At 38.0% G+C, this 16142-nt stretch overlaps 1 protein-coding gene and 1 pseudogene across 4 annotated transcripts; one reads left to right on the forward strand and one right to left on the reverse strand.

Annotated features, from left to right (window-relative positions):
- Nucleotides 1–1834: 1834 nt before the first annotated feature.
- On the reverse strand, nucleotides 1835–15632 carry LOC104230576 (putative RING-type E3 ubiquitin transferase C3H69). Of its 4 annotated transcripts, none has more exons than XR_711959.2 (6): nucleotides 15514–15632; nucleotides 14305–14392; nucleotides 13685–14217; nucleotides 13025–13094; nucleotides 7197–7557; nucleotides 2297–2379 (listed from the first exon to the last, which is right to left on the reverse strand). XR_711959.2 is itself a non-coding variant. In XM_009783452.2 (5 exons), the coding sequence occupies exons 1-5, from the start codon at nucleotides 15522–15524 to the stop codon at nucleotides 2155–2157; spliced, it is 927 nt and encodes a 308-aa protein (XP_009781754.1). In that variant the 5' UTR covers nucleotides 15525–15632; the 3' UTR covers nucleotides 1835–2154. The 4 variants fall into 4 exon arrangements, 2 of the variants coding, with proteins under 2 accessions (XP_009781754.1, XP_009781963.1); XR_711954.2 differs by lacking the exon at nucleotides 2297–2379 and adding an exon at nucleotides 6790–6876; XM_009783452.2 differs by lacking the exon at nucleotides 7197–7557 and having other exon boundaries at nucleotides 1835–2379.
- Nucleotides 10541–13015, forward strand: LOC138876919 (uncharacterized mitochondrial protein AtMg00810-like; annotated as a pseudogene).
- Nucleotides 15633–16142: the final 510 nt, after the last annotated feature.

The raw sequence follows: 16142 nt of genomic DNA on the forward strand, positions 1-16142 counted from the left end.
ATGAAGGAAGTGACTATTTATATTGTAATATTAGGGTAAACAAATGCAATTTGAACTGATCTCTTGGCATTGGGGTGCAACCTGCATCTATATCATATAGTTTTTCTGTTAAAATCACCAAAGAAATTGAAATTACCTGGAAGAAAGAAGGAAAACGAAAAAAGAAAAAAAGAAGTTATTGGACCACGGGAGAAAAAAAACGTTGCACTTGAGGGCAAGGACAACGTAATTCTCAAACGGGTGCTGAACTTGTGATGTCTTTGCAAATGGCGAGCATGTGTTGGGATTTATTCGACGAGGGCGTCGAATTCAACTAGTTGGGGTGGTTTGTTAGACCCTTAACAAAGCTGATCGGCAAGCGGCACGGCAGTGGCGAGGATTTGGCATGATGGCCTTGTCATTGGCCTATGTGCGGGGAAATCAACATGCAAGACAATGCGGGTGTTGTCGATGGCAACATACTGTTGCAAGGGCAAGTGTGACAGACTACACTTCGATTTGAGGGCTACGGTGTGACGGACTACACCAAAACATGAGTGGGCTGCGTGCAAGCAAAGTCCAAGACCTTGACGGAACTAGGCGGGCTGAACGGAAGCTTGACAAGGCAAAACGGGAAATACCTCGGCGCTAAAATGGGGCAGCTTAGTGCCAAGGCAGTGGCATTAGCAATATGATGTTGCCATGACTTAGGTGAGCGGGCTGGCACCTAAGGAACTTGTGGGCAAACGACTTAGCAAAGGGAATCGCATCATGGCTTGGTGACTTAATGCTGAAAATCAGATGGCATTGGCAAAAGGGCAGACTTGATCAAGTAGAAGCGACTTGACATGACCAAGCGATTGTGGCAGCGGACGTACGTGAGGCTAAGTCATGGGCGACGAGCTGTGGCGATGGCATTGAGCGGGAGCAGTGTCAAAGGCCAAGGCTGGGCGCAAAGCCAGCCTTGGGCGTGAAGCAGTTGGCTAAGAAACGCGCACATGCAACGCACATGGAGTGGTTTTCAAGTGTGTTGTGCACATGCCATGTAGTTGGGCGGTTACAGCTGCCTTTGTCCAAGAGTTGCTGATTATAGGCTAAGTCTATGCACGTTTTAGGCATGTTCTAGGCATGACATGCACGTTTTGATCATGGGGATCATGTCTTATCAGTTGGGGGATGTCAACTGAAAATAGGAAACAATTTTGGGCTGACTACACTATATAAATGTGTGTTAGCAACCCCAAAAACGGGCTAAGTACCTAAGGAGGGAAATTAGCAAAGATGTAGGCATAAGGTTGTCTATGTCAAGGCTTGAGCATGGCAAAATATGTGTCATTGCCTTGCCAAACGAGTGGCAGCATGGAATGCCTTAGCCAGGGGCTTTTATAGGGCAGATTCATGCAAGTGTCAGCTATTTTTGTGAGTTGGTGCCTGCCAAGGGTGGCAGCACCTTGCCAAACTCGAGAATTTCCTTTGTAATTGATTTTATAAAAGGTTGGGAAAGGGTTCCCGTAAATCTGCTTGTGTCCTTCTATATTTACATTGCCTTAGATTGATTCCAAGTGTTAAACCTCGAAAGCAAAAGAAAATCGGGCAAGGCTGAAGTCAAGTGGGGACTTGACTGCCGCACAGCGGGCAGCATTTTCGGCGGACAGAAAACGCCCATATATATATATATATATATAATCACAGAGAGAGGGGTCTTTAAATGATTAAACCAATCTATGAACATAGTCCGATTCCCTTCTCTTCCAGGAATGCAAAACCAAAAACCAGAGGAAACTGGGAAATATAAGAACTCTCATGAAGTAGGGAGAATTACTATCCTATATGAGAATAATTGGATTTCGGAAGATGAGAATAATTAGCAGTACATATATTATTTGCAGTGATACTTCAATATCAACTTTTGAACTACTTGCCCATCATCCAAAGCCAAGATTCTAACATATAATACTAAATAACAATGAGCAACTAACAATTGAGAAACTAAAAACAACCCGCCACCAAAAAATAATGTCATGGGGCAAAATAAACTAATTAGAAAAGATCAATAAGCATTACTCACCAAAACCAAAAGCTTAATTCTGAAGGTTCATATCAGATTAAAATTTGTTCAGTGATTAAGAACACCTTTACCCAAATTCCAATATCTACATAGGTTACATCCAACAATCATTCATCATCACTTGTATCAGAATCGCGCAGCCATAGCATAAAAGCCATTGCTTCGGCAAATTCTTCCAAGTCTCCATCCCTATAGTCCTCAAACAAAGCTCTGAAGCTTTCCATATCTCCATCAGAGCCGCTTTCCGTTTCATCTGCGTCTAAGAAGCTTGAGCCACGTAAGTCGGGCATGAGGGTAGAATTCCATAGCTTTGAGCCTGGCTTGACAGTGTGCTGTAAGACAACAAAGAGGTTTTCTGTAAAACGACTCATATAAGTCAACCACGCCCTTTAAGGTTAGTTGATGAGAAATTAAGGAAATTCCCAGAATATTATAAAGAACATATTTAAGTAGCTACACAGTAAATGATTCGCACCAAAGGCATATGACAATAAGCTTATCTATCGCACATAGGACTTCCGAAATTCACTTCCTTGGTAGCAGACACCACAAAGTGTAAAAACAACACACACACACACACACAATATCCATGAGCAGGGAAACATGTATTAGAACTGCCATGCCACTCAATATACACATACTGTGACTATTTGTCGTCTAAAAGTTCACCTGGTCAAAGCGTGAAGTAGACTGTAAAGGTCAATTTTACAGTATATAGAAGTTTTACTGGAGTTTGGATTCCTTGAAAAGAAGAAGCACAAATCTGTGATAATTAAATCGGAGAAGGTCCAAATATACCCCTCAACAATGTAAAATGGTTCATATTTGCCCTCCTTTAATAGTTGGGGGCAAATATAGCCTTGCCGTTACTAAAATGGGTCATATTTACCCTTAATTTCAAACGGAAAAAATTATTAGGAGCTAAATATCACCAAGTTTTGCCACGTCCACTTTTATCTTATTTTAAAGTATTTTTTAATAATAGATCATCTCCTTCACCATCCGAAAATTCTCTTAGAAAAACCAATTCCCAAGCTCAATCACCATTTTCCAAAATTAATTTATTTCACTATGTAAAACCATTCTCATCAAAACCCACCAATCTGTTTTCTTTCCCTTCATCCATCATTTCAAATTCCACCATTTTCATGACCAAATCTATATATTCCAATCCAAAGAAAATCCAAACTGCTAATGATGGTAGATTGCAATTTAGTACTCAATCAACTAGTGTTTACCAAAGACTGCAATATTTTTGGTTATGAAAATGGTGGAATTTGGTCATCTAATATAATCACTCTACAGCTCACCAAACCCACCATTCTGTTTTCCTTTTTCTTCATCCCATCATCTCAAAATCCACAAATTTCATAACCAAAGTTTTATTCCAATTTTAGGGGGGGAGGTACTTGCCAGGTGCGATTCTTTTGCCCGTGCAAATCTGTCTCTAAGGGCGATTCTGGTAACACGATAGCATGATTATTTTTCAGATTCGTGCAAACAGTAGCAAATTATTTTTTAGACTCGGTCGATTTTTTTGACTGGAAAAGGAGAAATTAGTGTTAAGAGAGGCATAGCCATTAAAGGAGCCATAGAGAAAGGAAGCAGAGGAAGGAAGAAGAGAGTGAATGAGCTGAGTATGGGAAATATCGAATCTCATTTCTCATGTATTGTACATGTGTATATTTATACAACACTTAATCACCTAATAATATATTAGTTGTTGACAGTTGTACATATGACCCACTAACTAACTTCTAACAACCTAACTAACTTCTACACTATACATTCTTCTCAACACTCTCCCTCAAGCTGAGGGATGGAAGAGGTTCTTCATTCCCAGCTTGCTAATCAAATACTCATGTTGTGGTTTGCATAGACTCTTGGTGAGTAGATCAGCAGGTTGTTCTTTAGTCCCTATGTGTTGTGTTTGAATTTGACCACTCTGAATTTTCTCCCTTACAAAGTGACAATCAATATCAAAGTGTTTTGTTCTTTCATGGAATATGGGATGTGTTGCAATCTGTATAGCAGCCTTACTATCATAGAACAGCTGCACAGGATTGGTTACTGCAATTCCAAGCTCTCCAAATAAACCAACTAGCCAAGTGACTTCAGCAACAGTAGCTGCCATATTCCTGAATTCTGATTCTGTTGAGCTCCTGGAAACTATGCTTTGTTTTTTAGACTTCCAGGAAATTACAGCTTCACCAAACTTGACTATATAACCAGTGATGGATTTCCTTGTTTCCACACACGAACACCAGTCTGAATCACAATAGACAACTAGTTCCTTATTACCTTTTGCTGGCATAAACATGCCCAAGCCTGCAGTTCCCTTGATGTGCTTGACTACTCTTATAGCTGCTTCCAAATGTGACTGCTTAGGGGCATGCATATGTTGACTCAGTACTTGAACAACAAAGGCAATGTCTGGCCTTGTCATTGTCAGGTACAGCAGTCTGCCAACAAGTTTTTGATAGCTTCCTGCGTCCTCAAGTTGTACATCTGTAGAGGCTTCCCCTTTGTTCATAAATTCATCAAATGCTACTGAGGTGAGTTTATGATTAAACTCAAGAGGTGTAGCAACAGGCTTACTGCCAGCCAATCCCATCTCAGACACAAGCTCAAGAGCATATTTCCTTTGATTCATCAGAATGCCTTCCTTAGATCTACAGAACTCAATTCCCAAAAAGAACTTTAATTCTCCCAAGTCCTTCATTTTAAATCTAGCCTGCAAGTCTGTTCTCACTTGATAAATGAGCTTCACATTGTTCCCAGTGACCAATAGGTCATCAACATACACTAAGATTACTATTAGATCACCACCTACCCTTTGTGTGAAGAGTGAGTAATCATAATGAGATTGAACAAATCCCATATCCTTGAGAGCAGAAGTCAGCTTCAGGGAGTCTGCTTGAGTCCATACAAGGACTTATGCAATCTGCATACTTTCATCTGATGACACTCCCCATGGCTGGCAAAGCCATCTGGGATTTGCATATAAACTTCCTCAAGAAGGTCTCCTTGGAGGAAAGCATTGTGCACATCCATTTGAAAAAATGAACCATCCCGATGCTGCAGCGAAAGCCACCACAAACCTTACTGTCGCCATTTTGGCCACTGGAGAAAAGGTCTCTTTGTAATCCAACCCTTCAAGCTGACTATACCCCTTAGCAACCAGTCGAGCCTTATACCTCTCCACCTCCCCATTGGACTTATATTTGACTTTGAACACCCACTTACAGCCAATAGGAGACTTGCCAGGAGGCAGATCAACAATGGACCATGTCTGATTTTCCTCAAGAGCTGCAATTTCAGCCTGCATGGCTTCTATCCACTTAGGATCAGTGTTGGCCTCAACATAGGAAGTAGGTTCAGACACAGCAGGATATATAGCAATACAAGTCTGATAGGCAAGAGACAGCTTGTCATAACAGACATACTGGGAAATGGAATAATTGCAAACTGCTCCTTTAGAGGGGACAACATAGTCTTTTAACCATACAAGAGGAACAGAGGTCTGAGGGGACAACATAGTCTTTTAACCATACAGGAGGAACAGAGGTCCTGGATGATTTTCTAATAGGATGAGGAGGAGCAATAGGAGAAGGACTTGATAATGAAGGGTAAGAAGATGGTTGAGGAGAATCAACTGATGGACCTGAAGTAAAAGAAGGAGAGCCAGATGGAGGAGGTCCAGGAGAAGGGATGAACTGAGGAGGTGAACAATCAGGTTCTATCAAATCCAAAATAGGAAATAGAGTGGAAGAGCCAGAGAGGTCATGCTTAAAAGGGAAGATATCCTCCTGGAAAACAGTATCCCTGCTTACAAAGAATGATTTAGAGTGAAGACCATAGAGAATGTATCCCTTTTGCACAGAGGAATAGCCAAGATGGACAACAGGAATAGCTCTGGGACTAAACTTATCAGATTTACTAGTAGAGGTGGCATAACAAAGACTTCCAAAGACTTTCAAGTGCTGGAGAGAGGGGACCTTACCATAAAGTTTCTCAAATGGGGAGGCTCCTTTCAACAAAACAGTAGGCAATCTATTCAAAAGATAGACTGCTGTGGAAACACACTCACACCAGAAGTGGAGTGGAATAAAGGCTTGAAATCTCAAAGCCCTTGCCATGTTAAGAATAGACATGTGCTTTCTCTCAACTTTACCATTCCGCTGATGTGTGTACATACAGGAACTCTGATGAATGATTCCATGCAACAACAGGAGACTAGTTACCTGCTCATTGAAGAACTCAGTACCATTGTCAGACCTGAGACACTTAACCTTGTTATCAAATTGAGTCTGAACTAGTGCTAAAAACATTTTCAGCACAACAGATTTTGCCTTTGTGTTCATTAAGAAAATCCAGGTATACTTAGAAAAGTCATCCACCAATGTCATAAAGTACCTTTTACCATTATGAGTTGGGACCTTGTATGGACCCCATACATCAGCATGTACAAGTTCAAAAGGAAGGTAGAACTAGAGATGCTGTGAGGAAATGGCAGTCTAGATTGCCTAGCAATAGGACAAACAGTACAATGATGATCTTGCATAGGAATGTAAGGTAAACTACTAATTTTCTGTAGAACTTTTAGAGATGCATGTCCCAATCTCTTGTGCCATAGAGACACTACAATTCTTAGTAGGCTTACAAGAAACTATCTTATTGGAACTAGAGATATTATTTGCAGAAGATGCTAGCTTGTTATTATGCTTTGCATTCAGCTGCTATACTGGTCCTTCAGGAATATCTGGCTTCAGGATGCAAAGTCCACATTCTTCCTTACCAATCCCCATTACCTTCCCACTCAAGAGATCCTGAAAAAGACAGAAATCAGGAAAGAAAGCAACAAGACATCTTAACTCCTTTGTAAGCTTTGAGACTGAAAGCAAATTGTATTTGAAGTCTAGAATGTATAATACATTCTGTAATGATTTAGTTTTGAAGATTGTGGAGACTCCTGAGTAACTGATAGCAATCTGCTCACCATTAGGAAGGTGAACCTTGTTATGGTCTATACTAGTCAGATCTTTGATTTCACTTAGTAGTTTGGAATTGTGCACCATATGGTTGGAGGCCCCTGTATCTACTATCCAGTTACCATTAACTAGATGAGACATGAAGGCTCTTATAGTACCTGTGTTATTCATAGTTGCTGCATTAGCCACTGATTCTACCTGCTTTCCTTTGTTCAGCATATGCAATATCTGATCATATTGTTCTTGAGTAAACACTGGAGCAGGGGAAAACTGAGGAGTAGGTTGTGGAGATGGTTGTGGAATAGGCTGAGGAAGGTCAGGAGATTGAAATCCTCTGGCAGTAAATGTATTGTTCACCTGAGGGCCTGAACAACCTCTTTCTCTTGGCCTTGAAATCAGTAGGGTATCCATGGAGTTTATAGCAGGTGTCCTTGGTATGACCTTTCAAGTGACAATAGTCACATTGTAGTGTAGATCTCCCAAGACTGTTTCTAGATTTGAAGTTGCTATTTCCATTTCCTGCATTAGTTTTACTCATCAGTGTTGTAGAATCACTAATGCCAACACTTAGAGCTGCACTGTTTTTCCTTTTGACTCTCAACATTAACTACCATAGCATAAGCGTGATTGACATTTGGAAGTGGCCGAATCATAAGAATCTGATCTTTAGCATTGTCAAATGAATCATTTAAACCAATAAAAAACTGATACAATTTCTGTAGTTGGTAATGTTCTACATGTTGCTTTGATTCAGGGCATCCACATGAAGGAGGAGGAGCTAAAGCTTCATACTCATCCCATAACTCTCTAAGTTTTGAGAAATACTCTGACATTGTTAGCAGATTTTGAGTCAATTTTGCAATTTCCTTGTGAAGATAAAACGATCTAGCAGCATTCACCTTATCAAATCTTTCACGAATGTCTTCCAAGACCTTGTAAGCATTAGATGCGTAAATCACAGTGCTTAGTAGATTAGGTGCTACAGTGTTCATTATCCAAGCTAAAACGATAGCATTACATCGATCCCAAAGTTCATGAAGACTTGGATCATAAAGCTCCATTCTACAGGTTCCTAGCACAAAACCTAAAACCTAACTTGTTTTTGCCATGCAACACAATTTTCATAGATCTACTCCAAAGAGAGTAGTTTTCAGATCCTCGAAGCTGAATCGAGATGAGAACAGTACCTTGAGTATCAGAAGGATGAATATACAAAGGATGATTGTGATGAACTAAGTCAATATTCTGAGTATCAAATGTAGGTGATGTAACAGTAGCCGACGCCGACTCATTTTCATTAATCGCCATATTAATTTTGTAGACTTGGAGATTGAAGAGAGTTACTTACTCAAATTGTTGTGAAATTCAGGAAGAAATTGGTGAATTGCTCAGAAATCAACAAACCCTAACTAGAAGGGGAGATCGTATTTTCAGCTGCAACTTGAACCAGATGAGAAAACAAAAAACAATCCTCAATTGTACCTTCTCCTTACTCGTTTGCCATTGTTGAACCCATCGGAATTAAGCCCAGCTCTGATACTATGTTAAGAGAGGCATAGCCATTAAAGGAGCCACAGAGAAAGGAAGCAGAGGAAGGAAGAAGAGAGTGAATGAGCTGAGTATGGGAAATATCGAATCTCATTTCTCATGTACTGTACATGTGTATATTTATACAACACTTAATCACCTAATAATATATTAGTAGTTGACAGCTGTACATATGGCCCACTAACTAACTTCTAATAACCTAACTAAGTTCTACACTATACATTCTTCTCAACAATTAGCAATAGTAGAGGTGTTAAAAGGAGTGGTAAGAATTTAAGGCTATGAAAGAAGAAGTTTGGGTTTGAACGGGGATGAATGCTTGAAAACTCTTACCTCGTTGTTATTGACCAGAAGTTCTTTTTCTCTTTTTTTTGATTCTTTTCAGATGGGGAAGAGAGTAATGGGGAGACAATGACGAAGGATTTTGGCTTAAGTTTTATCCACGTCAGCAGCAAACTATGCTTATCAGACTAATTAAAGATAACCAGTCCTTAGTAATTTTTCCTTTGAGATAAGGGTAGATATGACCCATTTTAGTAACGGCAAGGACATATTTGGCCCCAACTACTAACGGAGGGAAAATGTGAACCATTTTAAAAAGTTCAGGGGTATATTTGAACCTTTTCCGTAATTAAATTGATGAAAATAATTAGCGAAAAAGAAGCAGGGAAAGGCATCTGCTTAGGCAGGTGCTTATACTTTTGTAAAGAGCAATTATCCAAAAAATACTTTTGTATGGAGCAAATAATAAGTGAAAAACTAAATTACTAATTCTGATATAGCCCGCTTTCTACTAAAGTTTGAATTGGCACAAGTATGAAACACTCTTGATTTTATATGAATAACCAAAGAAAATACTCCCTCTGTTTCTTCTCCTTTTTAATATTGGAGAAATCCCCTGTGAGCTTATAGCCAACTCCAATTAGGCCACAGGTCCAAAGTCTGAGGAGTATGAGGAGTATGAGCCTGTGCCTCTACTAGTCTTTATCCAGGGAAGGGTTCAAGACCTTGACGAGCGCATCCTCACCACTGAACCAAAGCTCTGGGACAACTCCCTCCATTTCATCTTCATTTTTACTCATTTTTAGACTGTTCCAAAACATTGATAACACTCTATATTTGGGAACTTTTTAGTCATACCATTCCTATTTTGCCCTTAATTACTCTCTCTTATAGAAATGGCATAACATGTTCCAGACCATAGAATTCGTCAGATATTTTTGGTATATTATACATAATTAGCTCATGTCTAAATCATGTAAAGTCTTTCTTCCATTTTTAAACAATTAACGAGTCAAATACCGCTATATAATATAAAAAAGGGGGTAATAAGCTAGAAGTTAGAAATTACCTGATGAAGAAATTCATTTAAGTTCTGAGTAGTTAAATTAATTTCATATTTTGGATTCTTGATAAAGGTTCACAGATACTACTTGTAGCATATTATGTCAAACATCATTCAACAAATCTGTCACATAAATTTCGATGAAAGGAACAGTAGATAACAAATAGAGCCTACACAAACTAACATAAATTGTTATCTTATTAATCATATGCTATCCTCAGCTAACCAAAAACAAGTTCCATATTCTATTTTATTTCCTCACTTACCTTTGTATTATCTTCCTCCGCGTGTCTTTGGGAGCACATGTTTTGTTCATAACCTTAACTCCTCATGCAATTAGCTTTAAATGCGTTTTTCTGTGTTACTCGAGGGCGCAAAAGGAATATCGATGTAATTCAACTGACCTCCAGCGGTGTATTATATCTGCTGATGTTACCTTTTCTGAAAACCAACCATACTTAACAGGTTCAAGTGATCACTTAGATATTTCTGAGGTATTACCAATTCCATCTTTTAGAGATTCAACCACTAAGCCTCCTTCACCTTCCTCCGTAACTCCATCACCTACAACTCCAGTTTCATGACTTATAGCTCCAGTTCCACAACTTAATGCCCAAGTTCCCACCTATAGCTCCAACAGCTCCCGTTCAACCTTCTACAGCTCCACCATTCTTGACTAATCAACACTGTTAGTGTCCAACATCAAGACGTCATGTCCTAATGTGGACTTGTCTCCTCCTAGTCCTTCAATTGCACTCCGAAAAAGTATTTGATCCACTCATAATCCCAATTCTCATTATAGATGTTTGAGTTATCATTGTTTATCATCAAGCCATCATGCTCCTGTATCATCTTTATCCTTAATTTCTATCTTTAAGCGCTATGTCACCCTGGATGGCAACAGACTATGATCGAAGAGATATTTGTTTTACATGCTAGTGTATTCGATAACTTGTTCATCTACCTCTAGGTAAATCCTATGTTACGCGGACTCTCCAAAACAGATGCCGCACCCGACATGCACCCATCTATATTTTCGGAGAGTCTGAGCAACATAGGGTAAATCTATGGTATGATGATGGGTGTATGCAGTCAAAGTTGGTCCAGATGGTCAAATTGATCGACTTAAAGTCCACCTTGTTGCCAAATGGTATACTCAGATATTTGGGTTGGATTACAGTGATAATTTTCCTCGTGGCTAAAAAAGCATATTTCCGTCTCTTTAAATCCAGGGCAGTTGTTTGGTGTCTTTAATAGTTGGACATTAAGAATGCTTTTCTCTGTGGTGATCTTGAGGATGTGTATATATGAAACAACCACCTGTTTCCTTAAAAAATATTAAGAACGCTTTGCTATTACTTAATTAATTAAGATGGCTTCCTTAAAAAATATTTTTGGTAAAAATAAGAATAAGGGAAAATCCTCATGTTGTTCCTCCTTCCCAGCCCCCAGCTCCCCGAACCAAACCACATATCTCTTTACAATATTTTTGTCTTTAAATTTGAATTAAAAAATTTAGGTCACAATGCTATAACAAATTTTCAAGGCATTGCCTTAGATATTTTTTTAACATCTTTTTCTCTCTAATTTCTATTTAATTTTTTTTTAAAAGCAATATTCAGTCGTTGGGCCTGCTTAGCCCATTTAGCCCGGGACCATGAGTTCATAGGCCCGGCCCGGGCCGATTCCCCCAAAAAGACCGTTTAGCCCGGGACCGATAGGCCCGTTTAATTAAGGACCGCCCCGGGATCGTTTGGACTGGCCCACTTGGCTCGTTTAGGGACCGGACCGGCCCACATGCCACCCTACTTGCAGAGAGACTAATCATTCAGTATACTATCGATATATTGTTCTAAATCTGTGCATTTATTTGGTATTTTATGTTGATGATATAGTGATTACGGGCAATGATCAAGATGGTATAATTGAATTGAAGCAGCATCTCTTTTAGCACTACCAGACGAAGGACCTGGGCAGATTGAAGTATTTCCTACACATTGAGGTCACTCAGTCCAAATCAAGAATTGTTATCTCACAGCATGTGTGCGCCCTAGACATTCTTGAGCAAACAAGTATGACAAGCTATAGACTAGTTGATACTCCTATGGACCCGAATCTCAAGCTTTTGTCATGACAGGGGAGCCCTTTAGTGATCCTGGAGGGTGTAAGTGGCTGGTTGGTAAGTCGAACTATCTTATAATGACTCGGCCCTATATCGCTTTTCCTGTGAGTATTGTAAGTCAATTTATGGAGTCTTCATTTGATAATTATTGGGATACACTTGTTCGTATTCTTCGATATATAGAATTAGCCCCAAGCAAAAGATTGCTTTTTAAGGATCGACACCATGAGCAAATTGCTGGACACACAGACGCTAATTGGGCAAGATCACCCTTTGATAAGCGGTCTACATCTAGATATTATGTCCCGGTAAGAGGTAATTAGGTACTTTGGAAGAACAAGAAACAAAATGTGATCGTCCGATCGAGTGCAGAAACACAATACTAAGCAATGGTTGTGGCAACTTGCGAACTAATTTGGATTAAACAGTTACTAGGAGAATTGAAGTTCGGAGGAATCAGTCAAATAAAACTTGTATGCACTAATTAAAGTGCTCTTTATATTGCATCAAATTTGGTGTTCCATGAGAGAACTAAACACATCGAGATCGTCTGTCACCTTATCAGATAAAAGATGCTCTCGGGAGACATTGATATGAAATTCGTGAAGTCAAATGCTCAGCTTGCATATATTCTCGCCAAATCCTTCACTAGTCATCATATCAGCTTTATTTGGAATAAGCTTGGTACATATGATTTAATGCACCAGCTTGGGAGGGAGTGTTAGAATCTTATAAGTATTTATTAGAATCTTGTAGAAATTCTAGGATCCTTTAATCAGATAATTTGATTTTCTTTCCTTTCTTAGGACATGTATACTTATTTATTTAACCCCCAATAGCTTGAGGGAATAATCAAGCTGAATTGCTGTCAATTCCTTCTTCCTTGTATTGTTTCTCGCAATTATTAATTAAAATATACAACTGCTATTTGGATGCATATAAAGACAAACAGATGTCTTAACATTCCGCACCTTGTAGAAACAACTAGCTCCAAATTGGCAGGTCCCGTTGCCAAAGTCAAAATTCTTGCAGTCAATAGACCTGAAATCAAAGATTGACAGAAAAAGTTACTTCAGAGGAAAAATACACTATAATTTCACTTCTAAACTTTCTTTTGCCGGAAGAAGGGGAAGGGGAAAGCATTTTATAGATACACAAGTTTGAGGCAACACTGAGATACACCCTGCATCCCGAACTACTTTGATCTGAAAATTAAAAATCAAAAAATATTGCGTGATAACTGATATCCATATACTTACTTTTAACAATCCGAAAAGAAATAAAAACTGCGCCACCATTTAATGACGGATGGACATTTTATAAATAAGATCTCCCACAAAGTATAAAAGCTAATTTTTCAATTCAGACTACCACCAATAAACAAGTGTTATCCTGAAATAGAATACCATCCTAGTGAAGATATTCAACATATACTCTTACAAAACTTACATAACATGATTGAAATTAGTATATGATATCTTAATACATGAGTTAAAAAATCATTTCAGAAACTGTTGTCTGTCATTTTGGGACAAGTCACATCCATACTAATAGCTCTTAAAGCTATTCGAGTTCAGAATCCAAAGGGATAACATAGTTAAAATAAATAGGAAGAGGAGAATCAGAGGAACCTGAGTTTTGCTTTATAGCTGTTAATGATTTCTTGCTTTTCTTCTTTTGTTGAGTACCAAATGACACTTGGAATTACAAAATATGAAAGCTTTCGGCATACAGGACAGGCCCTCAAAGTAGAATTGACATTCATCCCAATTGAAGGAGAACTGCTGCGCCAATTCCTGATACACGATATACAAAATGGATGATCACACTCAGAAAGTATCCCAAATTTCCGCTCGGCCATAATTGTCTTAGAAAGAACACGCTCAAGGCACACACCGCACTCTATCTCCTGACTATGCTTCAATAAATCAAGCTGATTTTCCCTCGTTTCACATGTTTTCATATGCTCCTCTTTTTTCCCTTGTGGACAATTACTAGCAGTAGAGGAAGAGCAAATTGACTGATCAGTTGCATTAACTCTCTTCAACTCAACAATGTTAGCTGATGAAGATGGAAGTGAAGGTTGTGATCGAGTAATTTTAACATGTTCGTATCTACACCTGCTGCCAAAGGCACAAATTCCTTTTTGGTAATATGTGCACACCTGCAACAATAGATCAGGTAAAATCAATTAGATGATGAAGAAGAAAATCAAAGCTTTACACTCTAACCAAAATCTCCAGAACATTACATTATTTGGAACATCTTCCGAATCATGCAAGAAATCACAGTGCTCTCCTTTTAGACATGCTCCACGTGCAAAGAACTTGCAAAGAACCCTGGAAAAGATTTTCGAAAAATGCATATGAGTGTATATGACTATCTACGAGAGAAACTAATTCATTTAGGATTAACAATCAACTTCGCCAATCCCAACAACTACAATGTATTGTATAGACAGTACAATGATAATGATCTGGAAATGCTAGAATGAAAGATTTTACTTATACAGCAGGCAATTCATTTCTTTTCTGTTATAGTGGCCGTAAACATCATAAAATAAACAATTAGTTTAAAAAACCATTTCACGATCAATAACTCGGGTGATGTTTGGTTGAGAGTAGGAGAGAAATAATCCCCACATAAAATTTAACATTTAACATAGTTAATACAACGTTTACTTGTTTAGTTTCAGTTTTCCTTTCCTCATCAATCATTGCATCATTTTAACCATGTTTGGTTCATTTTTTTCTTTTACGCATAAGTTATGCGGGATAAAATGTGGAATAAGAATGGGGAATAAGCAATACATTGATTAAAACTATTAGATGAAAAAATAATCCTTAATGTTCTAACCAATGTTTTACAACAACAACAAACCTAATATAATCCCACAAGTGAGGTCTGGGGAGTATAGTGTGTACACAGCCCTTGACTTGTGAAGGTAGAGAGACTGTTTCCCATAAACTCTAAGCTCAAGCAAAGCACTTTTAACCAATGTTTTATTTCGTTAAAAATAACAACTTTTAAAATACACATAGTATCATAATTTTTAACAGAACAAAGCAAACATCCAATATTAAATAATCCCTACATTATAAACCATCTCAAATGAACGACTAAAGCTCCTTAACGGCATTTTCAGTGACAAGTTTCTGAAGTCCCATCACAAACAGACAAAGCTAGGCACCACAACAAAGTTTCAAAAAGAGTTAAAAGAGAGATTACTAAAGCATGTAATTTAAAGATAAATCATCCGTAACAAAGAGAGGGCGAGTAAGGCATCGTCAACTAAATTCCAATGCTCTAAAAACTTAAAAGAAAACCTACTTCAGAACTAACAAGTGATTTTGGAGAAGTAAAGCAGTGTAGTTTAAAGGAAAAACAATAAAAATAACAAGTTCTACTGCTTGAGAATTTTAAAATCCAATCCTTCAAACCTAATGCTACAATTTTTCACCTTTTCGACATGGCTTCGACCTTCGATTGAGATTTGAAACCCTAACAGGCCACAGTTGATGAATTGAGAAGTCAGTTCAGCGGACTGTAGTCTAGGGCTTGTGGCGGTTTCTATGTTGTTCAAACATTACTGGTCTCTGTTTTATTTTATATCTTATTAATAATTAATTAATTAATCATTGGGTTAATTACGTTAAACAACTTATAAATATGACTCAATTTCTATACACACCCTATATTTTAACTGACTTTTGGACATAGATTTAGTTGAAACTTAAAAAAAAATAATTAAAGTTGTATTGAAAAATAATTTTTGAAAATAAAAGTTGTGCATTTTACTTGAAAAATATTGAATTTTGTGAGTGGACGAATAATTTTCACCTGGTCAGTTTTCGGAACTTGAAAATTTTTCTTCAAATTTTTTTTCAAGAATTGATCAAATTCCATGAATAAATAGTCTTTCAATTTTTATTTTATTTTTTTGGAAAAAATAGCCAAAATCTATATCCAAACTGGAGCTAATAGAATCAAATACTTACACTCCCTATGCAATGAAAATTCTACACGTACACCCCTTATGAGGTATATCCATAATTTAAAAAATTAAAATATAATTTAAAATTATAAATC

Source organism: Nicotiana sylvestris, chromosome 9 (assembly GCF_000393655.2).
Source record: "Nicotiana sylvestris chromosome 9, ASM39365v2, whole genome shotgun sequence".
NCBI classification, from domain to species: domain Eukaryota; kingdom Viridiplantae; phylum Streptophyta; class Magnoliopsida; order Solanales; family Solanaceae; genus Nicotiana; species Nicotiana sylvestris.

Excerpts from the sequence above, each read along its gene's own strand:
- LOC104230576 (XM_009783452.2), bottom strand. Across the intron at positions 14,218-14,304 it reads CGGAAGATGTTCCAAATAAT|GTGTGCACATATTACCAAAA; the intron begins GTAATGTTCTGG and ends CTATTGTTGCAG. Across the intron at positions 2,380-13,024 it reads GAGCTAGTTGTTTCTACAAG|CACACTGTCAAGCCAGGCTC; the intron begins GTGCGGAATGTT and ends GTTGTCTTACAG.